The sequence below is a fragment of the Pseudophryne corroboree genome, chromosome 4 (genome assembly GCF_028390025.1).
Source record: "Pseudophryne corroboree isolate aPseCor3 chromosome 4, aPseCor3.hap2, whole genome shotgun sequence".
Taxonomy (NCBI): Eukaryota; Metazoa; Chordata; class Amphibia; order Anura; family Myobatrachidae; genus Pseudophryne; species Pseudophryne corroboree.
In genome coordinates this window covers 74,781,401-74,809,091 of record NC_086447.1, presented here as the reverse complement: position 1 = coordinate 74,809,091, position 27,691 = coordinate 74,781,401, and the positions used below count along the sequence as shown (strand labels likewise).

The following is a 27,691-nucleotide window of genomic DNA, read 5'->3' as shown; positions in this document are numbered from 1 at the left end:
CGGTGCACATCTCTACTTATAAATGACAATAACCTGATGGGGAGGAGGCCTGGACTGCACACCCTAATTGTAAAAATAATAAGATGTGCTACCATGTTGAGACATATAGTGCCACACAAAATGAAGAGAAAATTCAGGTGCACACTCAAGGAGTAAAATTGTTGTTCTTAGCATAATTTTGGACAAAAATATGGGTCCACCTACCACAGCCAGGTGATCTCATAAGGTGGGTCAATAACATTCCTAAAGTTCAAGTCCAGAGCATGGAACCCTTCAGGCAAGCACAACCCAATCGTCCCAAGGCACCCCACTAGCTAGAAGTAGCAATATTGTTACATTAATAAGAAGTAGTTACAGTACTTAAAAGTGTAAGATTAAATGCTACAATAATGATGCCCCAGAGCAGCCTATCCATACCAACCGAGGGGGCCCCACACCCAGAACCCAATCATAATACTGACATATATAAATGTATCCAGATCATTCATAGTGCCTATTCTAATATGCAGTCTGCAAATTTTAGGACCCTATACTAATTCAAAGCACCCAAGGGCAGATGGGGGGTGGTAGTCCAAGCTGAAGGAATTTCCACCTTCAAGTGTACACACATGTAAACAACAGTCCCTGCAGGTGGCAGGGGCGGCATTGACAGCAAACAAACCAATCCCAGGAATCCAAGGATTGACCATTTTTCAATCCCGATACCTGGGTTTGAAAAAATGGCCCAGGATTGGCCACCCTAATTGCCACTGCTGAACTTCTGCCCAGTGTAGCTATAATGGGTACACACTCTGCACCCAAGTAGTATATATAAATGGAGGGGCCGACGTTTTCCCTGAGCATTTGTGCATAGTGCAGTACAGAAATAGTAATGAACCCAGGTGATAAGCGCTCATTTTTATTTAGACTTGAAATCATGTAAATGATAGATTGTGAGACTGTGTTACTTTTTCATTTTGGAAGATGATAATATAAAACCTTTGATCATCAGTACAGATATTTGCACCAACCCCCAGGTTCCTGCAGGACACACACCTACAGACAGGTGCGTCTGTGCTTCTGCAGTCTGTATCTAGCCCCATGTCTACGATCACACAAAACAAATACAGTCCATTCATTACAATAGGTAAGCAGGCCTGAAAGCATGTTCTAGCTGCGAGGTATAGCACAGATTTCATAAGATTTGGGGGCATTCGTACTCCCCACTATCGGGGTGAGGTCCAGCTGCGCACCGGGAGGAGCCTGGAAGGTGAAGTTCTGCAGCAGCGACGTGAAGAACAGGAACAGCTCCATTTTAGCCATATTTTCACCAGCACAGCTTCTTTTCCCTGCGACAAACAAAGTTTAGAAATATTAATTTATTTTTATTTTGTTTTTTTCTTACGAAATAATACAGTAATCTGATTTTAGTCAAATTACCCTGGGGTATAAGTGTCTCTTTTAATATTTTTTTTAAGTCTGTAATGTGCAGTATGTGTGTGCAGCTATGTTTGAAGTGATCATACAAATATACTTTCATACATCCAGTGTGTGATTAAAATAACAGTATTGAATTAATAATGCTGTAGTTGATTTATTTACTACAGGTTGAGTATCCCATATCCATATATTCTGAAATACGGACTTTTTTGAGTGAGATAGTGAAACCTTTATTTTTTGATGGCTCAATGTACACAAACTTTGTTTAATACACAAAGTTAGTTATAATATTTTATTAAATGACCTTCAGGCTGTGTGTATAAGGTGTATATGAAACACAAATTAATTGTGTGTTTGTACATACACTTTGTTTAATGCACAAAGTTATAAAAAATATTGGCTAAAGTTACCTTAAGGCTGTGTGTATCAGGTGTATATGTAACATAGATCCATTCTGTGCTTAGATTTAGGTCCCATCACCATGATATCTCATTATGGTATGCAATTATTCCAAAATACGGAAAAATCCCATATCCAAAATACCTCTGGTCCCAAGCATTTTGGATAAGGGAGACTCAACCTGTACTAAGCTGTTTCGAGTTTAACTCTCATTGCAAGATTGACTTATTAAGGAGAAAGTAACACGATGCAATTGTCAATATGTAATGGGAAATTAAACATTGTTCTACATATACAAGGTTCGAATCTAATCAATAATCCAAATAATAATAATAACAACAACAACAATACGCACTATACATACAATAATGTACTAATTTATATGCAGAGTAATTAACAGTATTAATGCTCTGAGAGTTAATTAATTCTCCTTATCATTTGCCCTCAATAAAAAAAAAAAATCACCACACAATTCTTAATTGCTTTGTGAATCTTTACCATACACATTTATGTTGTAGATCCCATACAAGGAGATTTGTCAAACCTTTTAAAGAGGACAAGTGGATAAATTGCTCATATCAACATAACAACCAATCAGTCATAAGCCATTATTTATTTAGTACAGTCTACAAAACCTGATTGGTTGCTATGGCAAACGCCTCCAAAAGTCCTCTTTAGAAGTTGTGCAAAGTCTTCCCGTTTGTGAAATGCAAGCACCACCCAGTGGTGCCGAGAGAGTGGGCGGGTGGGGGGGGGAGGGGGTACAAATTACCTGTGCCCAGGTCTGATAGAGGGGCCCAGGTTCATTCATCCTGTGATTAGGTCATGCCCCTTGAAAAGCACCTGGGCCCAGCCAGGTTCTCTACTGCCCTGTCTGGGAGGCATGCCATGCTCCTGTGAGTGGGTGCTTCTGATGTGCTAGACATGCCCCCAAAGAGGAGTGGCCATGCCCTCAGCATGCTGTGGTCACACCCCCTCCTTGGGGGCAGGAGGGCCCAGGAAGTTGTTGTACCAGGGCCCAGGATATCTTTTGTCAGCCCTGGCGCCACCCTCCACAGTACAACCTGATGCTTTTATGGGGACAGGGAATATAACAGATTAACTATTGCCCAGAAGGGAAATTAGGGTTGTTCCAAATGAGTGTAAGAGGAAGAGATATCACATATCTCATGTAAGAAATTCATGACTGGGAATAAAATTGCTGAGGGAGACCTGTGATTGGCTGGAACTTAAGGCAAAAAGTTTCCAGATCTATCCACTACCATTTTTATGGGAAAGCTCTGCCACTGACTATTTTGTGAGGTCAAATATTACAGTTTTATGTGTGGTTGGTTAACCTTGTCGTCCACTACAATCCGAAGCCTTTCCTTGATGGGACCTACCTTTAATAGTACAGTCAAATAGATTGTATTTGACATTATTTATTGAACCATTAATATATAATCACCTGTCTCAGTTTATTTATTAATTATTGGATTCAATCTAGTTTATTGTCAACCGTAAATATTCATTATTATTGAGAATGTTTTTTCTGTAAACTAGAGGTACCGCAATGGGTACTAAAATTGCTCCTACCTATGCCATTTTTATTAAAAGGTATCTGGGCAGCTACACTTACAGTATTTCAAAATTGAGTAATTTTGATTATGAGGTCACTGGATCACTCTGGATTAATTTTAAATTGTCTAAATTTCAATAATTATGTTTCCCTGATAAAAGGATAAGCTGTGAGTCCTATAACTGCCATTAATGTTACACTGATATTTAAATCCTCATGCTAAAAATATTATTTTTCAAACTTTATTACTTACCAAGGATCAGTCAGGTAATGTACATATGTAATGTGGTCTCCAAGACTCAAACCCAAATTCTGCCCAGGATATGGGGTGTATTCAATTCATGTCGGATCCTTTTAGACGGAAAGGATCCAACATGTGAGTATTCAATGCCTAGCCAAACCTGACAGGTTTGGCTCGTTACCGACATTGCCAATCTGACTTATTTTTAAAGTCGGATTGACATTGTCGGAAACGGGGCTAAAATCTGTCGGGTTTGGCCACACTTCTGACAATACACGTGGATCAGCGGCTTAGCATTCTTTCCGACAGGTTTCTGATGAGTCAGAAAAAAGGGGGCAGCACTGAATAGGTCGGAACCCCTTCCGACCTAAAACAGTCGGAAACTGCTGTCTTTCCGACAAGATGGCAGGTTCCGACTTCAATTGAATCCCCCCCTCAGTATTACCTATTGAAAAAGGTATGAATGCTTCATTCTTCTTGAAATGTCCTTCTGAGGTGAGAAAATGTTCTGGGTAAAACTCATCTGGTTTTTCGAAGTAGTCAGCATCTTTCAGTGCAGAGGTCAGAAATGGTATAACAGTGATCCCCTGTGAAGAAATAAATAAAATGTCCATTACATAACAGATACACAGAGTTTAGAACATACATTTTTTAAATATATTTTTTACAGAGCTTATACATGTCCAGAACCGATGACGTTTTGCAAAATTGGACAGCTCATGTGTTTGACCTGACTCTTATACAGTACAACCATTTTTTGCTATGGGGCCAACAAGTGTCTAATCATGTATATGCCAGGAGGGCCGATGGCCTGGTGGACTGGTCCAGCCACACAGTCTGCCCCTGGCCCTTAGTCACTGCACAATTGTGTTCAGGAAAATCTGCTGTTAGTAGCTGCTGTTAGTAGCTACCATTAGTTTATACATTGCTTCTTTGATATGAATTTATTTAAGAGACTATGGAGGAGATGTATCAAAAGAACAGATAGCAAAGTTGCCTATAGCAACAAATCAGCGTCTAGTTATTTTACAGAATGTAGTGATTGGTTGCTATGGGCAACTTCTCCACACGTCCTCTTTAGTCATTTCCCCTATAAGTCTATGCAGAGAGTTAAAGGTGAGTCAAATGCTCTGTGCAAAGAGAGAAAGGGGAAGAACCTTTTACAGATCCGTATTGTACGTTCCTGATATGTTTGTGTGTGTGACCATGCATGTTTGTGTATGATTATGTTTAAAATAGTTGTTTTATTAAACATCTCCTTTTATGAATCTTATTGTACACATCCTACCACTGAGCCTAGCTGTGTCCCTATGACATTCTCCGATACATTGGACACTCACCTTTGGAAAGAAATATCCTCTGAATGTGACATCTTGGGAAGTTGCATGTGGGACATTTCCAGGCACAATATCACCAAACCGCTGTATTTCATGAATGACGGCGTCGGTGTACGGCATTTGTTTCCTATGCTCCATTCGAGGTTGAGCTGATCCAACCACTCTCTCAATTTCTTTTTGCACTTTTTCTGTTGAGAAGGAGATAATTCAGTTATCATTTTTGTCCCATATTTATAGGCTAGCACCAAAACAACCTTTAACCATTGATATATATACATATTCATTTTGTTACAGTAATTCATGTATCTACAGTCTGTCTGGAGCTAGGATGTTCAGCACCCCCCAGCAAATTATAAATTTGTCCCCTACCCATACGTTATAAAGGGACAATGTGTTTCGCAGAAAAGGTGTGTGGTTTCATAAGGAAGGGGCAATAGTATCCCCAATTCAAATGACACCACACAGTAGCACCATCTTATTCACATTACACCGCACGTAGTGCCCCTGATTCATATTACACCTCACAGTAGCACAATCTTATTCACACTACACCTCACGTAGTGCCCCTGATTCATATTACACCTCATAGTAGCACCATCTTATTCACATTACACCGCTCGTAGTGCCCCTGATTCATATTACACCTCACAGTAGCACAATCTTATTCACACTACACCTCACGTAGTGCCCCTGTTTCATATTACACCTCATAGTAGCACAATCTTATTCACATTACACCGCACGTAGTGCCCCTGATTCATATTACACCTCATAGTAGCACAATCTTATTCACATTACACCGCAAGTAGTGCCCCTGATTCATATTACACCACACATTAACACAATCTTATTCACATAACACCACACGTAGTGCCCCTGTTTCATATTACACCTCATAGTAGCACAATCTTATTCACATTACACCGCACGTAGTGCCCCTGATTCGTATTACACCTCATAGTAGCACAATCTTAGTCACATTACACCACAAGTAGTGCCCCTGATTCATATTACACCACACATTAACACAATCTTATTCACATTACACCACACGTAGTGCCCCTGATTCATATTACACCACACATTAACACAATCTTATTCACATTACACCACACGTAGTGCCCCTGATTCATATTACACCTCACAGTAGCACATTCTTATTCACATTACACCACACGTAGTGCCCCTGATTCATATTACACCACACATTAACACAATCTTATTCACATTACACCACACGTAGTGCCCCTGATTCATATTACACATCACAGTAGCACAATCTTATTCACATTACACTACACGTAGTGCCCCTGATTCATATTACAACTCATGGTAGCACAATCTTATTCACATTACACTGCACGTAGTGCCCCTGATTCATATTACAACTCATGGTAGCACAATCTTATTCACATTACACAACACGTAGTGCCCCTAATTCATATTACACCTCACAGTAGCACAATCTTATTCACATTACACTGCACCTAGTGCCCCTGATTCATATTACACCTCATAGTAGCACAATCTTATTCACATTACACCACACGTAGTGCCCCTGATTTATATTACACCTCACAGTGGCACAATCTTATTCACATTACACTGCATGTAGTGCCCCTGAATCATATTACACCTGACAGTAGCACAATGTTATTCACATTAAACCACACGTAGTGCCACTGATTCATATTACACCTAACAGTAGCACAATCTTATTCACATTACACTGCACGTAGTGCCCCTGATTCATATTACACCTCATAGTAGCACAATCTTATTCACATTACACTGCACGTAGTGCCCCTTATTCATATTACACCTGACAGTAGCACAATCTTATTCACATTACACCACACGTAGTACCCCTGATTCATATTACACCTAACAGTAGCACAATCTTATTCACATTACACCACACGTAGTACCCCTGATTCATATTACACCTCACAGTAGCACAATCTTATTCACATTACACCACAGGTAGTGTCCCTGATCCATATTACACCTCACAGTAATATAATCTTATTCACATTACACCACACGTAGTACCCCTGATTCATATTACATCTCACAGTAGCACAATCTTATTCACATTACACCACACGTAGTGTCTCTGTTCCATATTACAACTCACAGTAGCACAATCTTATTTACACTACACCACATGTAGTGCCCCTGATTCCTATTACACCTCACAGTAGCACAATCTTATTCACATTACACCACACGTAGTGTCCCTGATCCATATTACACCTCACAGTAACATAATCTTATTCACATTACACCACACGTAGTGCCCCTGAGTCATATTCCACCTCATAGTAGCACAATCTTTACACTACACCTAGTGCCCCTGATTCATATTACACTTCACATTAGCACAATCTTATTCACATTACACCACACGTAGTGCCCCTGATTCATATTACACCTCATAGTAGCACAATCTTATTCACATTACACCACACGTAGTGCCCCTGATTCATATTACACCTCATAGTAGCACAATCTTATTCACATTACACCGCAAGTAGTGTCCCTGACTCATATTACACCTCATAGTAGCACAATCTTATTCACATTACCCCTGATTCATATTACACCTCATAGTAGCACAATCTTATTCACATTACACCACACGTAGTGCCCCTGAGTGATATCACACCTCATAGTAGCACAATCTTATTCACATTACACTGCACCTAGTGCCTCTGATTCATATTACACCTCATAGTAGCACAATCTTATTCACATTACCCCTGATTCATATTACACCTCATAGTAGAACAATCTTATTCACATTACACCACACGTAGTGCCCCTGATTCATATTACACCTCATATTAGCACAATCTTATTCACATTACACCACACGTAGTGCCCCTGATTCATATTACACCTCACAGTAGCACAATCTTATTCACATTACACCGCAAGTAGTGTCCCTGACTCATATTACACCTCATAGTAGCACAATCTTATTCACATTAACCCTGATTCATATTACACCTAATAGTAGCACAATCTTATTCACATTACACCACACGTAGTGTCCCTGACTCATATCATACCTCATAGTAGCCAATCTTATTCACATTACACTGCACCTAGTGCCTCTGATTCATATTACACCCCATAGTAGTGCCCCTTGTTCATGTTACATCACACAGTAGCCACTTTCCACTACACAGTAGTATCGGCAGACTGCACATGCGCTGCAAATGTGTCTGACTGCAATATGAGATCACGCTGAGAGGTGATGAGTTCGAGTCCCAGGTATGACAGTATTTGAAATGTGTACTTTAAAAGAAGAAGGATGTGATTGAAGGTGCTTAAGGATGAGAGAGATGGCCAGCCATGGAGAAAATAGGGGCATCCAGGAGATGCCAGGGATCAAAGAGAGTAAGTGAGAATGATTAAAAAAGAATATTAACAGGAGCTGCCAAAAAGTGCCTCTGGCACATGTAGCACCACCCTAGTTACAGTCCTGTGGTACACTGAATAAATATTTTTTGCTATATTGTTTTTTTTAATGCTTTTTATCTGGTATCATCATTCTGAGATTTCATTGGGATTAATACAGCCTAAAATAGATTTCTTCCATAAGGATCTTTTCTGTCATCTTCCTGGAAACCTGAGAAAATTCTATATTGTTTTAAAAACACCTTTTTTTCATCTCTAGATAACATGCTAATGGGCCTAATTCTGAGTTGATCGCAACAACAAATTTGTTAGCAGTTGGGCAAAACCATGGCCCTCATTCCGAGCTTTTAGCAGATTTACTCACGCTAAGCCGCCGCCTACTGGGAGTGAATCTTAGCTTCTTAAAATTGCGAACGACGTATTCGATGCGATTACACCTCTCTTAGCAGTTTCTGAGTAGCTTCAGACTTACTCGGCATCTGCGATGAGTTCAGTGCTTGTCGTTCCTGGTTTGATGTCACAAACACACCCAGCGTTCGCCCAGACACTCCCCCGTTTCTCCAGCCACTCCCGCGTTTTTCCCAGAAACGGTTGCGTTTTTCCGCACACACCCATAAAATGGCCAGTTTCCGCCCAGTAACACCCATTTCCTGTCAATCACATTACGATCACCAGAAAGATGAAAAAGCCGTGAGTAAAATTCCTAACTGCATAGCAAATTTACTTGGCGCAGTCGCAGTGCGAACATTGCGCATGCGCACTAAGCGGAAAATCGCTACGATGCGATAAAAAATACAGAGCGAACAACTCAGAATGAGGGCCCATGTGCACTGCAGGGGAGGCAGATATAACATGTGCAGAGAGAGTTAGATTTGGGTGGGGTGTATTCAAACTGAAATCTAAATTGCAGTGTAAAAATAAAGCAGCCAGTATTTACCCTGCACAGAAACAAAATAACCCACCCAAATCTAACTCTCTCTGCAAATGTTATATCTGCCTCCCCTGCAGTGCACATGGTTTTGCCCAATTGCTAACAAACTTGCTGCTGTGATCAACTCAGAATTACCCCCAATATCCCCTAATCTGTTCATAAAATATGTTCTTCAAGACAAAGACATGTCCAGCAAAACCTCTCTACTGTTTGCCAAAATAGCAAATTCTAAATTCAAATAAAATACTGTATATGCAGTAAAAAAATTGATCATGTAACACAATAGTGCACCTAGGAGGGGTAGGGGGGTGTCCTGGAACCCTGAAAACCGCTCAGCTCTTTGTACGGCAGGTGTGTTGAGAAGAAATTGCTGCTGTGTATGTATTTCATATATAAATATAACGTTTCTTATATATGGAAGGAATCAGTAAGATATCCCAGCGCAGGGGATCCCGGCAGTCAAAATACAGACGCCCTGATCATGGCGTTTGGATCCAATATTATAGTAGTTGCAGTTTATGGCGTTATAAAGTACTAACTAAAATGCAGCTACTATAATACTGGATCCAACCTTCATGATAATCTCTAATGGACACAAGTGGAATCGATATATTAATATACAGTATATTAATTGGGTCTGCAGACCATCAATTGGCTCAGGTTATTGTGATTTTTATTATAAGAATTGGTAGTCCCGCACACAACAATCACATATGAGTTGATTGGTAATAGACCAATATAAACGCTGTTATATAAACAATCAACAACAGCCACTTTATTGCATTAAATCAATTGGTCTGTCCATATTTTTCCACTCATCACTCTCTCATCTGGTTGACAGCAGTACTGATTAGGACATTGTTCTCTTCAGTAGACTATTTGCAGTCACCACAGACAGCAGAAATGTCTTTTCTTTCTTTTTTCAAGCCAGGGGTTAGTCTCACAAACCCAGGCTCTTAATTTCTACCTATTGTGGTTTATCTATTTTTTCACTCACACTTTCACTTTTCCTTTATTATATACACTCTCTCATCTGGAAAGGTCCTGTGCCCGATGCTTTTTGCATTTGACACAGGCACAGTACAGACAGCAGAAGCGTCTCTTTTTCCTTGCTTCCTCATCCAACCTCATTGATCACGGTTACACTGTCCTATTTACGCCCGATCCCATTCCAATTCGGAAGCTTAGTGGCACAGACCTGGCCAGTACTTGGGTGGGAGACCAATCTGGGAACACCAGGTATTGTGGACTCTTTATTATTGGATGAAATCTTTCTCTAATATATAAACAATACAGACCCTTTTTGAATAGAGAATAATTGGGAATCATATTTTGAATTTATATTCTCCACTAGTATTATTTCAAATCAAGATTTTATGCATTTATTCTAACAATTCGTCACTACTTTTAATGCAACATGGAATAAAAGTTACATTTTAATTCACTCACCAATACACATTTACAGATTTCTTGACATGTAATACTTATTTATCATTATAAAGTGTGCTCCCAAAAAAGTTTTTTTTGTCTTTGTTTTTCTTTATATTGTGATTTTTTATCCTTGTATTTTTATTATGTTTTAATTTGTTTCTTTGTTCAGCGGAATACCCATATTGTATTGTAATAAATATTTGTTTAATACCCTCACGGACAGCGCTTCTACTCTCTATTTTCTACCTGTAGCAGAGAGGTAGAGTGCCAAGAGATACAATCTATGGGTGGTATTCAAATGATATATCACGCCCAATCTCCTTTCTAAAATGATCCCTGTTATCGCGCATATCGCACCCATAGGAATCAGGTTAAGCCATGTAAAGGGTTGGATGCCCTCTCTACTCCGGGGGTAGCGAGCTGAAATAATGATACCAGGCCCCCGAGGGCAGAAACACAACGGGTGTGGAAAGGGGTGTAAATAATTGAATACCGCCCTCTGAGTACCTCTTTTCCTCCACCATTCCACTTGAGAAATGGTTAATTCACAGTTCACTGAATTTACCTTCTATAAATATAGCAATAAAAATGAAAAACAATTTCTTCTGCTTGGAAGTGGTGTTTGAATCCCAGGTAAGATAAAATTAGTTTGGGAGAGTTGTGAAAGCAAAAATTAAGGGGAAAAAATTCCAAGTAAGATTTCCTTCCTCTCATGTGAGAAAAGAAAGTTCATATTTAAGCAATACATATACTAAAAACATAGACTTATAAAATGAACATACTGTATTGTAATATTTTATTTAATTATCAGAAACTACTGCTCTTGTATTATAGTAAAAATACACATACCTTACCTTAATATATGAGGATTTACGGAGTCAACACTTGTCCTCAGTAGGGGGGTTCACTAATTACCCAGGCCCAAATTTACTGGGCCAGTCTGCCCTCCCTCCCGCACCCCTTTTTAACTGTCATCCAGCAACAGCATCTCTCTGCTGTGGCTGGGCTGTGGTGGGCCCACTGAGTGCAGTCGAGAGAGGGGGGGGGGGGGGGAGGGTACAACTTACCTAGGCCCAGGTCTGATGGAAGGGCCCAGTGGGGGCCCTGGCCCTTTGATTTGGCCATGCCCCTTGAAATATACTTGGGCCCAGCCAGGCTCTCTACTGCCCTTGGAGGCATGCCATGCTCCTATGAGTGGGTGCTTCTTATGTGCTAGACACGCCCCCCAAAGAGGTGTGTCCATGCCTCCTGCATGCTGTGGTCACACCCCCTCCAGGGGGGTGGGGGACCAGAACGTCATTGTACCAGGGCCCAGGATTTCTATTGGCAGCCCTGCCTGCAGGGGGGGAGAGCAGCGCCCCCCCCCCCCCCCATCACTGCCACCACCACCTGGATCTGACCCAGGAGGTAGGGCACATTGCACCCCACTGTGCAGGTAGATGCCGCTCTTCAGCAAGTTGAAGTTTTTTTTAAAGGGGGTGTGGCCACACCTCAGTGATTAGGTCATGCCCCCTGCAATTACCGGGGCACGGACAAGCTATCTACAGCCCTGCTTGTTCTGCAGCATTGAACTTTTATACTGGCACAGACCTCTGAGACGCATCGTACCCTTATGTATCAGTGTATGGGGTGCATTATTCCATATACTGTATATGACTCACTTTGTATTTCTGGGTATTTCATCATCAGCAGGAGGCCCCATCTCAGAGTGGTTGTGGTGGTCTCCATCCCAGCAGCAAATAGATTCCCCACCAGTGCAATCAGGTTGTCGTTGTGGTAATACAGAGTGGATTCTGGCTTCCCCTGTGTAATATAAACAGGAGATCACTATGTAGAATGCTGTCTACTAATACAACAAAATTATATATACATGCTACTGTGTCTATTATATAAAAAAAACAAACCTTTAACCTTTGTTATAACTAACAGTGACAGCTGCCATGTTATGAAGTAATATAGCAGTGTCCAGGGGCGGATTGGGAACAAAAAGCGGCCCTGGAAAAATTTGTACTAGTGGCCCCCCATGGGCAGCACCAGAGGTGTAAGATCTAGCTATGGGCCATGGCAGCAGCACCCTCCCCCCAAGACTTTCCAGATAGTGGGCATGTCCAGCATCAAGGGGGAAGTTAAAAAGAAATAAAATTACATATTATGAGCACATTATATGATACACCTTCAGAATTTAGGAAACTATATAATTCTTTAGAAAGATATATTTTCTTGCTTATTACACCAACCGTATTCCAGTCACTATTCACTCAATCTTATATGTCAGCCAAGCAGGCAGACAGAGCGTACACTAGATCATCCGCAATCACAGGCTAAGTGGCAAAGTCATTTTCATATATGCAAATTGTTTGGCATCTTATTCATTATGTCTATAAATAGGACCACATGTCCGCAAACAAAACAGGCCCCACAGGGTGCGTCGGCCCACCGGGAATCTTCCCTGTAAACCCTGTGCCCGATCCACCTCTGGCAGTGTCAATGATGACGTCTGTTATGAGATACGGTATGGTGGACATTCGCTCCTGATGAGTTCTATTGTTTTATAGGCTATGGTGATCATTGGGAGTTGTTCGCTCGTTGCCGATTTTCGCTATGGTGCGATTAAGGCAAAAATGCGCATGGTTCGCAGTGTGCATGTGGTTAGTAATTTAACACAAAACTTAGTAGATTTACTCACGGCAGAACAAAGTTTTTTTATCGTTGAAGTGATCGTAGTGTGATTGACAGGAAGTAGGTGTTTCTGGGCGAAAACTGGCCGTTTTCTGAGAGTGTGCGGAAAAACGCAGGCGTGTCAGGCAAAAACGCGGGAGTGTCTGGAAACGGGGGAGTGGCTGGCCGAACGCTGGACGTGTGTGTGACGTCAAACCCGGAACTAAACGGCCTGAGCTCGTCGCTATTTCTGAGTAGGTATGGAGCTACTCAGAAACTGCTAAGAAATTTATTTTCGCTATTCAGCTAACCTTTCGTTCGCAATTCTGCTAAGCTAAGATACACTCCCAGAGGGCGGCGGCCTAGCGTGTGCAATGCTGCTAAAATCAGCTAGCGAGCGAACAACTCGGAATGAGGGCCCATATGTTGATTGATATACTGTATACTAATTTTATTCAGAAAGTTGTGTCTGTTTGTTTCAAGTTGGTGCAAACACTACTGAATCAGCCTTCACAGAAACTGCACCATTTTGTAGCGGAAACTCCTTGAAATAACCTGCACTATGCTTCACCTGGAACCGTCAAGTTAAAGCTGAGCTATCACAAAAAACAAATGTATTGGCAGTGCATAGTCAGCTCTATGTAGCCTGTACTCGAGTCAGTACAAGCAGAGATCTTTATATTTGCACTCAAAGCAATACAGCCGAACAACAAATATTGTATACAGGGGGCTCTACAGTAACATTGCCAACTGCATTTCATACTAAATACATTAGTGAAGCCGCGGGCAGATGGTAGGGGGTAAATTTACTTGAATAGTGTTTGACAGAATCATGTTTTCCGATGGTGTATACAACTGTGTTTAATTGTTGTTTAACCCTCAGTCAGGCCTGACAGGCGCCGCAAAGCTGTTCTCGCTCCCCACCCCGCCCCTTGGGGGCGGAGGGGCCTTTCCCTCCTAGTAGCTTCCTATCTCTAGGCGCTGTTCGAAAAAAACCCTAGTCCATTTTCCCGCTGCCTGCGTGGAGTGCAGTAGTGACCCTCCCGGCCTCTCAGGCACACTGCGCCCAAACTCCTCCCACTTTTGAAGGTTCGTTTTTCCTGTTATTTTCATCCATTAATTGTTTATTTTGCTCATTTTATGAATGAAAATTACAAAGGTTGTGGATATTTTGCGGAAAAATGTAGGTTTGTCCAGGGTGGACTCTCAGGCACACTGCGCCCAAACTTATACTCATGTTTGTGTTTTCTCTTTTTTGCTTCAGATTTTCTGCTGAAATGGCCCCTAAAACCTCTCTCTTTGTACATCCTAATGAAGGTCACTGATCACTTTAAGAGTGTTAGAATTGAGTTAATTAGGTGCTAATGACGATTTTCTAACAGGCGCACTGCGCCTAAACCTGGGAGTCCCAGAGGTGCGCCTGACGGAGGATAGTTTGCATGTTCGTGCCGAATTGTTTAGTCTTACCTGTGAGCAACGTGTTCTGAGTAATCTGCACCGATCACCGAGATCTGTGCAGTGCTTCTCTGTGTGTACAAGTAAAGAAAGAGTTAAATTAAAAAAAAAAAGGAATAATGCATTGGGCCACGCCCCTCTCCCCCACCCCACCCCCAATAAGCATAATTAGCCCCAGGCTACTGTATTTCAGCCGACCCTGGTTCAAAAAATTACAGGGAACAAAATGTGTAGGGGTTCCCTGTATTTAATGTACCAGCATCAAGTTGTTGGCGGCTGGCTCTGGCTCAAAAAAATATAGGGGGGAAATAAGTAGGGGTCCTCCGTAGTATTAGAACCAGCACTGGACTTCACTAGCCGGGAAGTAATGTAGCCTGTTAGAGGTCCCCCCTCTCGAGTATAGTCTAGGCCTGGGCTGAAGCACTGGGCTATCCCATGGCACCCCGGGCAGTGGTGCCAAGTTGATTGCTTTCAGTAATATTTTGATTTAAATAATATTGTCCTTTACAGGGGTATAACGTGTCCCGGAAAGCCACAAGTACCAGCATGTGGGGCATTAAGATCTAACTGGAACCTATAGTTCCCTTGTTCAATACATATTATAATAACCACCATACATGCATACTGACTATTTTAACCCTTTATTAGACAAGCACTCACACACAGTGTGCATACTGTACTCTCCTTGGTTCTACCACCGGCTGGTCCCCTTGTCCAGTAGAAGTCCAAGGAGCCGGTTAAAACTCTTGTCCAAGTATCATTCCTGCTGTTAGTAAATAACAAACCGCAAACCCAAACAATCCAAACTGAGAAGTGCTCAGTACATCTTTTACATATAGAGAAGCACTGCACAGATCACACTGAGCAGGATTCTTTGTAAATATCTGTGTTTGACCTTTTCTTTCGAAAGTACTTCAGAGTTGAGTCAATTGTATTTGCGAGTTCACCCATGTTTTGCAGATAGAATCGTGTTTTCACCTCCGTGTCCGCCTTTAGTAAATCTCTGTGTTTGAAAACCAGACTAAACTCGCCTGAGAATGTGAACTTGGGCAAACATGATTCTTAGTAAATGTATCCCTAATATATTTAAAGATCGCATCCCTTTGAGTCCCTTTAAATAAACTATACATGACAGAAGTAATGGCAACGGCTTTTTGATCTGGTGCATGGGGTGGTAATCATGTGACCGACCTCCACCAACATCCCGCCCCCTCACTATCCTGACGGTCAGCATGCCGACCAACAGGGACTATTTCCACTCGTGGGTGTCCACGACACCCACAGAGTGGGAATAGAACCCGGGGCGACCTCAGGTCGCCACCGAGCCCGCAGCGTGGCGAGGACAGCGTGCCCGCAAGGGGCTTGCTGCACTTGCCCCTCCCCGCCGGTATCCCAGTGTCGGTATGCTGACTGCCTATTTACTAAGGAAAAAAATAATTTGTGGCCTGGCAAAACTACATTATTACACTATTGATTCACATATGTTCAGCGGACAGGAAAGACAAGGTAATGTAATATTAATTTGAAAAAAAATAAAATAAGTTTTAAAAGAAGTAATAAAATAAATTATTGTCATATAACTAAAAAAAAAAAAATTATTTATTTAAAATGTGAAACCATTAACAATCTTCTGCCATAGGCATACATGTAACATCATACTTATCATAAAAATGTTTTCACTTAGCACTCATCTCACTGCTCTGAAACACTGGACCCCTAGGACTCCTGACAAAAAGACAGAACCTTTGAGCCTGTATTTGCACGGACAACTAATCTGAGAGTTATTAGTAAAATTTCTCACATGTCTGAGAGTGTAATTACATTTCTATATCTGTGGCTGAAATTTTTCTTATAGTACAGTTTTCTTACCTTCATTTCTAACTTCCCAGAGCAAGGAAATAGCACTGTACCTGTAATCACCAACAGCCTAAAGCCAAGAATAAACACAGCGCCCATGGGCCTAATTCAGACCTCACCGCTCCTCTGCAAATTTGCAGAGGTCTGCGGTCAGAAAGTCGCTGCCCAGACAGAGTGAAATATTTCCCCGTGCAAGTCTGTGTACGCCGTGCGAAAAGCTTTGCATACGCTGGTCAGCTGCAAATCCATTCGCAACTACTCACCATCCAATGATTTCTCCAGTGTGTGCGTAGCCCAGGACTTACTCCTACAGTGCGATAGAATCAGGCTGATTGGGGCCGGAGCTGACGTCACACACTGGCCCTGAAAACACTTCAGAATGCCTGCGTTTTTTCGGACACTCCTAGTAAACGGTCAGTTACCACCCCCAAATGTCCGCTTCCTGTCAATCAGCCTGCGTATGCCTAGCGATCAAAAAAGATGCTGATTTCTTTTGCAGTTTGACCTCGTACCTGCCTTTTATGATCCGTATACATGCGCAGTCATTTGATAATCGTCCGCTGTGCGAATTAGTCCCTGTATTCACTAAGTGCCCAGAGCCAGGAACTAGAACAGTGCTGTAATCACCAACTGCCTGGAGCCAGGAACTAGAACAGTACTGTAATCACCAACTGCCTGGAGCCAGGAACTACAACAGTGCTGTAATCACCAACTGCCTGGAGCCAGGAACTACAACAGTGCTGTAATGACCAACTGCTTGGAGCCAGGAACTAGAACAGTGCTGTAATCACCAACTGCCTAGAGCAAGGAACTATAACAGTGCTGTAATCACCAACTGCCTGGAGCCAGGAACTAGAACAGTGCTGTAATCACCAACTGCCTGGAGCCAGGAACTAGAACAGTACCTGTAATCACCAACTGCCTGGAGCCAGGAACTAGAACAGTACCTGTAATCACCAACTGCCTGGAGCCAGGAACTAGAACAGTACCTGTAATCACCAACTGCCTGGAGCCAGGAACTAGAACAGTACCTGTAATCACCAACTGCCTGGAGCCAGGAACTAGAACAGTACCTGTAATCACCAACTGCCTGGAGCCAGGAACTAGAACAGTACCTGTAATCACCAACTGCCTGGAGCCAGGAACTAGAACAGTACCTGTAATCACCAACTGCCTGGAGCCAGGAACTAGAACAGTACCTGTAATCACCAACTGCCTGGAGCCAAAAACTAGAACAGTACCTGTAATCACCAACTGCCATGAGCCAGGAACTAGAACAGTACCTGTAATCACCAACTGCAATGAGCCAGGAACTAGAACAGTACCTGTAATCATCAACTGCCTGGAGCCAGGAACTAGAACAGTACCTGTAATCACCAACTGCCATGAGCCAGGAACTAGAACAGTACCTGTAATCACCAACTGCCTGGAGCCAGGAATTAGAACAGTGCTGTAATCACCAACTGCCTGGAGCCAGGAATTAGAACTGTACCTGTAATCACCAACTGCCTGGAGCCAAGAATTAGAACAGTGCTGTAATCACCAACTGCCTGGAGCCAGGAACTAGAACAGTGCTGTAATCACCAACTGCCTGGAGCCAGGAACTAGAACAGTGCTGTAATCACCAACTGCCTGGAGCCAGGAACTAGAACAGTACCTGTAATCACCAACTGCCTGGAGCCAGGAACTAGAACAGTGCTGTAATCACCAACTGCCATGAGCCAGGAACTAGATCAGTACCTGTAATCACCAGCTGCCATGAGCCAGGAACTAGAACAGTGCTGTAATCACCAACTGTCTGGAGCCAGGAACTAGAACAGTACCTGTAATCACCAACTGCCATGAGCCAGGAACTAGCACTGTACAGGGGATGCAGTCAATTTACCGCCAATCAAAATCCCGACAGTCGAAATCCCGACAGCAATTGACCGACGCTCAAAATCCCGACAAGGTCAAAATCCCGACACGGACAAAATACCGCCATTTAAAATACCGACAAGGTCAAAATACGGAAATGTAAAATGTCGACAGGTCAAAATGCCGACATGCGTTTTGCATGATTTTTTTTTATTGAAACCGACTTGTTCAAACTTTACCATCCCAGTGGACCTGGAGGGGGAATATAATAGTGTGCCAAGCACAGCAAGGCACCGTGCCCGAAGCATGGCAAGCGCAGCGAGCCATGCGAGGGGACGCGGTACACTTATATGGTGTCCATGTCGACCTATGTCGACATACACACAAAAACAATGGAAACCGCATGCCGGCGTTTTGACCTGTCGACATTTTACATGTCGGTATTTTGACCTTACCGGTATTTTAAATGTCTGTTATTTGTCCATGTCGGGATCTTGTCCTTGTCGGGATTTTGACCGCGGGTCAATCGATGTCGGGATTTCGACCGTTGGGATTTTGATTGTAGGTATTTCATACCGATCCCCTGTACAGGCCAGATTTACAGTGCTAAGCCTTGAAAAGTTATACATTTCACAGAGATAAATTACCAGCCACTCAGCTCCTACCTGCCATGTCACAGGCCATACTTGCCTACTTTCGGAAAACCAGTTTCAGGGAGATTCTATACTGTATGAGAGTGTGCACGGCAAGTCGCTAAGGGGGCATGTCTAGCTCCATCTATGGGCGTGTCTACAGCCACTCTAATTGCTGTCCTGCAGTTGTACATGGGAGTATTTGAACCCCACACACACAAACAGGTCAGTGCCAGACCCCACACACACACGGGTCAGTGCCACCCTACACACACACACACACACACACATACACACGGGTCAGTGCCACCCTACACACACACATGGCTCAGTGCGAACCTACACACACACAAACAGGTCAGTGCCAGACCACACACACACACAAACGGGTTAGTGCCAGGCCACACACACAGGTCAGTGCCACCCTGCACACGTGGGTTAGGGCCACTCTACACACACACGGGTCAGTGTCACCCTACACACGCACACACAGGTCAGTGGCACCCTACACACACACACACACACACGCAGGTCAGTGCCACCCTACACACACGCAGATCAGTGCCACCCTACACACACACACACACACACACACACACACACACACACACGTCAGTGCCATCCTACACACACACAGGTCAGTGCCATCCTACACACACACAGGTCAGTGACACCTTACACACACAGGTCAGTGCCACCCCACACACACACACACACACACACACACACGTCAGTGCCATCCTACACACACACAGGTCAGTGCCATCCTACACACACACACACACAGGTCAGTGACACCTTACACACACAGGTCAGTGCCACCCCACACACACACACACACACACACACACACACACACACACACACACACAGGTCAGTGCCACCCTACACACACACATACATGGGTAAGTGCCAGCCTACAGTTACACAGGGGCCAATTCCAGACTATGCACACACATACACACACTGTGGGTAGAACCACACACTTACCTTGGGAGCAGGCAATCCTCCTCCAGCCACCTCCAAGCTCAATCTTCCTGCCTGGCCTGTTCTCCTATCACTCCCCCTAGCAGACATCTCACTGCTCACCTCTCCCAATGAGCAGGGGTGGAGGGGGATGGGGATCCGCTGCTCCTGCCGCCGATGCTGTCTCATCTCATGTGATCTCCGTGCCTGCCCTGCACTAGTGAGCGGGAGGGAGATCACAACTTGTAGGCATTGGGTGTGCGGCTACGTGGCCTGCGCCGCAGTGTATGGCCGTATCAAGCTCCGCCCCTGTCGTGTCAGAGGTCACACATGCGCGACCCTGATTTTACATGGGGCTGGGGGATTCCGGGGGATTGGAGATACTTTCCGGGGTAGCGGTAGACTGGCCGGGGAAACGGGAGGCTCCCGCAGAATGCGGGAGTGTCAGCAACTATGTCACAGGCTGTGCTTGAAAAATAACAGTTACGAGCTGGTTGGCTGGTACTTTATTTCTGTGAAATGTATCCCTTTTTATGGCTTAGTACATCTCCCCCTGTATTTGTAATCGCAAACTTAAGCAAAAATCTAGCACCGAACTTACTGTATACAGGGCCGGTGCAAGGTTTCGGGTCACCCTAGGCAAAACTTTAGCCTACTCCCCCCCCCCCCCCCCCCCCCCCCCGAGGTGGCATCTTATAAGTACATGCCTTAAATTTAATAACTTATGTGAGCATATTCAATTGGGTGCGCAAATTTTGCGGTAAAAATTACCACTGCTATTGCAACCTTTTTTTCATTGCCGCAGGTATGCAAACCCCTGATACCTGTGGTATCCAATTGATAAATAAAAACTTGTGGTAATATTTACTGCAAAAATCCATGATGGGAATTTAATTTTACTATTTTAAATCAGCCTGCACTCCCCCAACCCCCAAATAAATAAATAAAACATTGCTGCCCTCTCCTTGCTGTCCCAGCTCCGTTTGATCCAATAATCTGGCGCAGCACTGCCACACCTGGAGAGGAGCGATGCTGTATCCACCGCTGAGAGGACAAACAGGACAAGACAGTTGAGATAGAGAGGAGGAATAGTGGGAGATGGGAGAGAGAGAGAGAAGAAAAATAGATGGAGACAGATGGTAAAGAGGAGGAATAGGGGGAGACAGGAAAGAGGAGGAATAGGGGGAGAAGGGAAAGAGGAGGAATAGGGGGAGAAGGGAAAGAGAGGATGGGGGAAAGAGGAGGAAAAGGGAAAGAGGAGGAATAGGGGGAAATGGGAAAGAGGATGGGGGAAATAGGAAAGAGGAGGAATAGGTGGAAAAGGAAAAGAGGAGGAGGATAGGGAAATAGGAAAGAGAGGAGGAATAAGGGGAGACGGGAAAGAGGAGGAATAGGGGGAGACGGGAAAGAGGAGGAATAGGGGGAGACGGTAGAGAGAGGAGGAATAGGGGGGAGACGGGAGAGAGAGGAGGAATAGGGGGGAGACGGGAGAGAGAGGAGGAATAGGGGGGAGACGGGAGAGAGAGGAGGAATAGGGGGGAGACGGGAGAGAGAGGAGGAATAGGGGAGAGACGGGAGAGAGACGAGGAATAGGGGAGAGACGGGAGAGAGACGAGGAATAGGGGAGAGAGGAAGAATAGGGGGAAATGGGAGAGAAGAACAAAGAGGAGATGGCAGAAAGAGATACCCAGGAGAAGGCAGGAAGGTATTTACCTGGCTGTAGTGTATTTCTGTGATAGTGTAATGCACAGATAATTAAGTTATGAAAGGTACTTATAGTACAGAGATGAGTCCCTTGGTAGCAGATGCTTTCTGGGATCCAAAACTTTCCTCCCTCGCAGTAAGAAGCCATAGGTTGTGTCATTGGCATAATGTTGCAGTATATGTATGTGCACAGTATATATAATTTGTATTGGGGGGGGGGGGGTACAGGAGGTTAGCTGCTACTGCTGTTTGTGTCTGTATATCTATCTATCTATCTAGAGATTTTACATATATATATATATATATATATATATATACACATATATATATATATATATATATATATATATATATACACACACATGTATTTCATATATCTATCTGGATAGATATACAGACACACACAGCAGTAGCAGCTAACCTATTGTACCCCCCCCCCCCCCCCAATACATATGAGCGGCAGGAACCCCCCTTTTCCCGTCCATAGCGGTGGCCAGAAATCCTCCACATTATACAGGAGTGGTGGCAAACCCACCTTCTCCCTCATAGTAGCGGAAGTGTCCAGTGAATCCCCCCTGTCCCACCACACATGTGACATGAGCAGCAGCAGCGGCAGGCACCCCTTCTCTCCACAGCTGCAGCAGCCGGCAATTCCCCCAGCCACATGCCCGTCTGCCTGCCCACCTCAATAGCAGTAGCACCTGACAATACACACGGCACGCTCCTCCATCCCCACCATACACACTCAGCGGCATCTTTCTCCTAACCCATCCTGCAAGAAACACAGCAGCCGGCATTTTCTCCTACTCTCCCGCCCCACAGCACACACTTTATCAGTAACTCCACCCCCCGCACGTCCCGGAGCAGTAGTTGGCCTCTCCCCCCTCCAGAGGACAGCAGCGGTAGGTGGGCAACCACTCGCCGCCACCCCCGCTCCCTCCTCTCTCCATCTCACTCCGCAATAGCAGCAGCCATCGGGGTAAACCTCATACCCTCAGCAACACTCCCCACAAGCAGGGAACGAACTAGTGACAGCGGTGGCTATGGATCGTTAGACCCACAGCCGCCGCTGGCTAGAGCAATATGTGAAAGAAAGATTCATTTTTCAGTATGACAGACGTAGCGGCGCCCTCCAGAGGCCGGCGCCCATAGGCAGCTGCCTAAAGCTGCCTAATGGTGGCGCCGGCCCTGACTGTATATTCATCAACTGCCCAGAGCCAGGAACTAGCAAAGTGTCTGTAATCACCAACTTTCTTTAACTAGGAATTATCACAGTGCTGATATTTATCAACTGTTTAGAGCTCCAGAGCCAGCTACTAGCACTGTACCTGTAACCAGCACTGTACCTTTGCTACAGTAATTCCTAGGAATTAGCACAGAGCCTATATTCATCAACTGCCCAGGAGCCAGGAACTATCAATGTGCCTGTAATCGCCAACTGCCTGGAGCCAAAGGGTAGTACAGTGCATATATTTATCAACTGCCCAGAGCCAGATACTAACATTGGGGGTAATTCCAAGTTGATCGCAGCAGGAAATTTGTTAGCAGTTGGGCAAAACCATGGCCCTCATTCCGAGTTGATCGGTCGCAAGGCGAATTTAGCAGAGTTACACACGCTAAGCCGCCGCCTACTGGGAGTGAATCTTAGCTTCTTAAAATTGCGACCGATGTATTCGCAATATTGCGATTACTAACTACTTAGCAGTTTCAGAGTAGCTCCAGACTTACTCTGCCTGTGCGATCAGTTCAGTGCTTGTCGTTCCTGGTTGACGTCACAAACACACCCAGCGTTCGGCCAGGCACTCCCACCGTTTCCCCGGCCACTCCTGCGTTTTTTCCGGAAACGGTAGCGTTTTCAGCCACACGCCCCTGAAACGCCGTGTTTCCGCCCAGTAACACCCATTTCCTGTCAATCACATTACGATCGCCGGAGCGAAGAAAAAGCCGTGAGTAAAATTACTTTCTTCATAGTAAAGTTACTTGGCGCAGTCGCAGTGCGAACATTGCGCATGCGTACTAAGCGGATTTTCACTGCGATGCGATGAAAAATACCGAGCGAACAACTCGGAATGAGGGCCCATGTGCACTGCAGGGGAGGCAGATATAACATTTGCAGAGAGAGTTAGATTTGGGTGGGTTATATTGTTTCTGTGCAGGGTAAATACTGGCTGCTTTATTTTAGTTTTCAGTTTGAACACACCACACCCAAATCTAACTCTCTCTGCACATGTTATATCTCCCCCCCCCCCCTGCAGTGCACATGGTTTTGCCCAACTGCTAAAAAATTTCCTGCTGCGATCAACTTGGAATTACCCCCCTTGTGCCTGCAATGGCATTTGTACCTAGTACTGGATGACTTGCTCTTGGAGGATTTGCACACAGACATTTAGCATTTGAAGGTGCTGGCGTTGTTCATAGCAACGGATAATTGATATTGAGTTGAGCTTCTGATAAAGTCCTTTTCTGTTTTCCGCATGTGGAGCAATTAATAAGAAGTTTATTCAGTGAAAAATGAAAATGTCATACTTTTGCCAAAGAAATGAAGCTAAAAGATATGCCTCATGCATCGCTTTTATTTTACATACTCGCGTTACACAGGGCAGTTCTGTTTATATATACATGTGCTTACACTGCCCGTCACTGTAAACTTTCACCACTAGTAAAGAGCAGTGATAATGTGGGTGATAGGGATGGGATCCGGTCTGAAGATCGACAGTGCCTAGGTCGACCACTATTGGTCGACAGTCACTAGGTCGACATGGATGGAAGGTCGACAGGGTTTCTAGGTCGACATGTGCTAGGTCGACAGGTCTAAAGGTCGACATGAGTTTTTTTATTTTTATTTTTTATTTTTTTTATTTTTTCATACTTAACGATCCATGTCGACTACGATTGGAACGGTAAAGTGTGCCGAGCGAAGCGAAGGCACCATGCCCGAAGCATGGCGAGCGAATCGAGCCATGCGAGGGGACGCGGTGCGCTAATTTGGGATCCCGGTCACTTTACGAAGAAAACGACAAAAAAAAAAAAAACTCATGTCGACCTTTAGACCTGTCGACCTAGCACATGTCGACCTAGAAACCCTGTCGACCTTCCATCCATGTCGACCTAGTGACTGTCGACCAATAGTGGTCGACCTAAACATTGTCGACCTAGGCACTGTCGATAAAACGAACCACACCCGATAGGGATATCGGTACTCCTGTATTTCAGAGCAGCTGTCCAGTCCTGCAATAATAAGAGCAAAACTGAATTGCTCTGGTTCTGTATTTTAGTATTCACTGCTGCAACCCACGCCACGTTGGATACTTAATTATCGGGGGGCCAATAAATCTTCCAGTAAATATACAGTACAGGGCAGTACATTTATACTTAAGGGTAACTAATGTTAACTAATAAGATTTAAGTTATACCTCTATCTGCTTAGCCAGGAACGCATCAATAAAATTCCTCTGGTCGTTAACATCCAGTTCTTTCTTCTGTTTTGTAAATGTCGCTCTTACAAAACTCTGCATATTTCCAAGGTTTTCTAAAACTTTTTTGTGAAGGCCCGGCAGCCAGTCCATCACAGTCGGAAAACTACTGTACAGCTATAAAAGAAAGGTATAATTATAAACAAATTAAACAATTAGTTATAAATGCAATTACATCCCCTCTGTACAGTTCACACATATCATCACATATAGTATTTCTCTTTTGTCCTAGAGGATACTGGGGTCCACATTAGTACCAAGGGGTATAGACGGGTCCACTAGGAGCCTTGGCACTAAAAGAAATTAATAGTGTGGGCAGGCTCCTCCCTCTATGACCCTCCTACCAGACTCAGTTTAGAAAATGTGCCCGTAGGAGCCGGTCACGCTTTGGAGAGCTCCTGAAGAGTTTTCTGCATTTATTTTCTGTTTGTTGTTTTCAGGCAGGTCTGGTTGGCAGCAGACTGCCTGCTTCGTGGGACTTAGGGGGGGGAGAAGGCCCAACCTACTTTAGGATTAATGGACCCGTACCCCGCTGACAGGACATAGCTGCTGAGGGACCTATTTGCAAGCCCCACGACGACGGCCGTACAGTCCCGTAGCACGCCGCCACCCCTAACAGAGCCAGAAGTAAGAAGAGTGGTGAGTAGATAGCGTGCGTCCCGGTTAGTGGGTCACCGCCGGTATTGGCAGCATGAGGGTAGGAGCGCAGTGCTGACAGGCTGCGGCTCCAAGCTTCAGAGACATAACATGTTCCGCTGTGAGGGGCGCGCTGAAGCCACAACTATACCCACACTGGCACTAAGTTTACAGAGGTTCTAACCCACTGTAAACCACACATATAACCTCAGCCAGTATAAAAAAAAACAGGAAGACCGCACGCCATTACGGGGGCGGGGATTCACTATGAGCGGATCCAGCTGCTCACCAGTGTCATTTTCCTTCTGCAGCTCTCACTGCACAGCCTGACAGAGACACGCAGCTCCTCCACAAGGATTCCAGATTACCTCAGCGGTACCAGGGGGTAATAGCAGGGGGGGAGCAGCATAGGAATACTAGTACCCTATTAAGGGTATTTAGTCTGTGACCCAGCTAAGCTCAACTCTAGCAAGAAGGGTGCTGTGTGGCTGGCTCCATCATCCTGTGTCCCCCTAGAAGGGCTCTGTTTGGTTTAACAGGGCTTAACTTTTCGTGTGTCTGTGTGTGTGTGTGTGTGTGTGTGTGTGTGTGTGTGTGTGTGTGTGTGTATACTTTTACATTACAATGGCATTGGCAGGCAAGGAGTGTGTTTCATGCACTGCAGAGTGTTTTTCTTCTCCAGGGGCATCACTACATTGTACTCAGGGTAGTACACACTGGCATTTCTATAATGTCCAGAGGGGGTCCCAACGCACACGCTGCACCCATTTTTAAAATACTCACCTCTCCGGAGTCCAGCACCATCATCCGCAGCACTGTGAAAACAGTGAAAATGGCTCAGCGCCCATTTTCACAGAGTTTTGCGCATGCGCAGTGGAGAAATATCAGGGAAAATAGCCACCGCGCCATTTTCCCTGAGATCTGCGCATGTGCAGTAGAGTCTGAGCCCTCTAGTGCTCAGACTCTACAGCGCATTGGGCAGAGAGGAGGGGGCCCGAACGGAGGAGGCTGAACACGGGCCTCCTCCTCCATTAAAGCGCCCCTGGTAGTACACATTCTCTGACTAGTGGATCCGAACCAGCATGGTTGGATTCTCTAAAAGGGATGATCTCAGATATATCTAATAATTGTCCCATACTGAGAAAGAGACACAACAGTTAAGTCTATGGATGACCTGATGAATAGAGATTCAAGTCCCATGCCAGCGTCTCATACCCCCGCCATTTGTCCACAAAAGCGTACACTGGACCACATATTGCAGGCTGACACTGATGATGATGTGTCAAACCCAAAGGAGGGTGAGATGGACTTAGGTGGGGGGGATGCAGCCATGTCACAAGGAATACATGCCCTGATAGAAGCTATTAGGGAAGTCCTGCACATCAAGGATGACACAGTGACAGGAGAGGATGAGGAATCTTATTTTAATGTGAAAAAGAAATCCTCTGTTACTTTCCCTGCATCTCAGGAATTAAATTCCTTATTTGAAGAAACTTTTGTTAATCCTGACAAGAAGTGTCAGATCCCTAAAAGGTTAATTACATCCTCCTCTTTTCCTCAGAATGATAGGAAAAATTGGGAAAACCCACCGATTGTTGATGCATCGATATCTAGATTGTCACGTAACATAGTCTTGCCTGGCCCGGGAGCAGCCTCCTTAAAAGACGCGGCTGACCGCAAGATTGAGACTACTCTCAAATCTATGTACACA

The 27,691-nt window shown here is 44.3% G+C and overlaps 1 protein-coding gene across 1 annotated transcript in view; it reads right to left on the bottom strand.

Annotated features, from left to right (window-relative positions):
* Window positions 1–882: 882 nt before the first annotated feature.
* Window positions 883–27,691, bottom strand: part of LOC134908906 (cytochrome P450 2C5-like) — a 216,387-nt gene continuing 189,578 nt past the window's right edge. The window contains exons 8-12 of the mRNA XM_063915139.1: window positions 25,285–25,461; window positions 12,404–12,545; window positions 4,958–5,142; window positions 4,063–4,204; window positions 883–1,328 (exon numbers count right to left, since the gene is read on the bottom strand). Of these exons, the coding sequence (XP_063771209.1) occupies window positions 1,150–1,328; window positions 4,063–4,204; window positions 4,958–5,142; window positions 12,404–12,545; window positions 25,285–25,461 (825 nt within the window). The 3' untranslated portion in view covers window positions 883–1,149. The remainder of the gene's footprint in view (window positions 1,329–4,062; window positions 4,205–4,957; window positions 5,143–12,403; window positions 12,546–25,284; window positions 25,462–27,691) is intronic.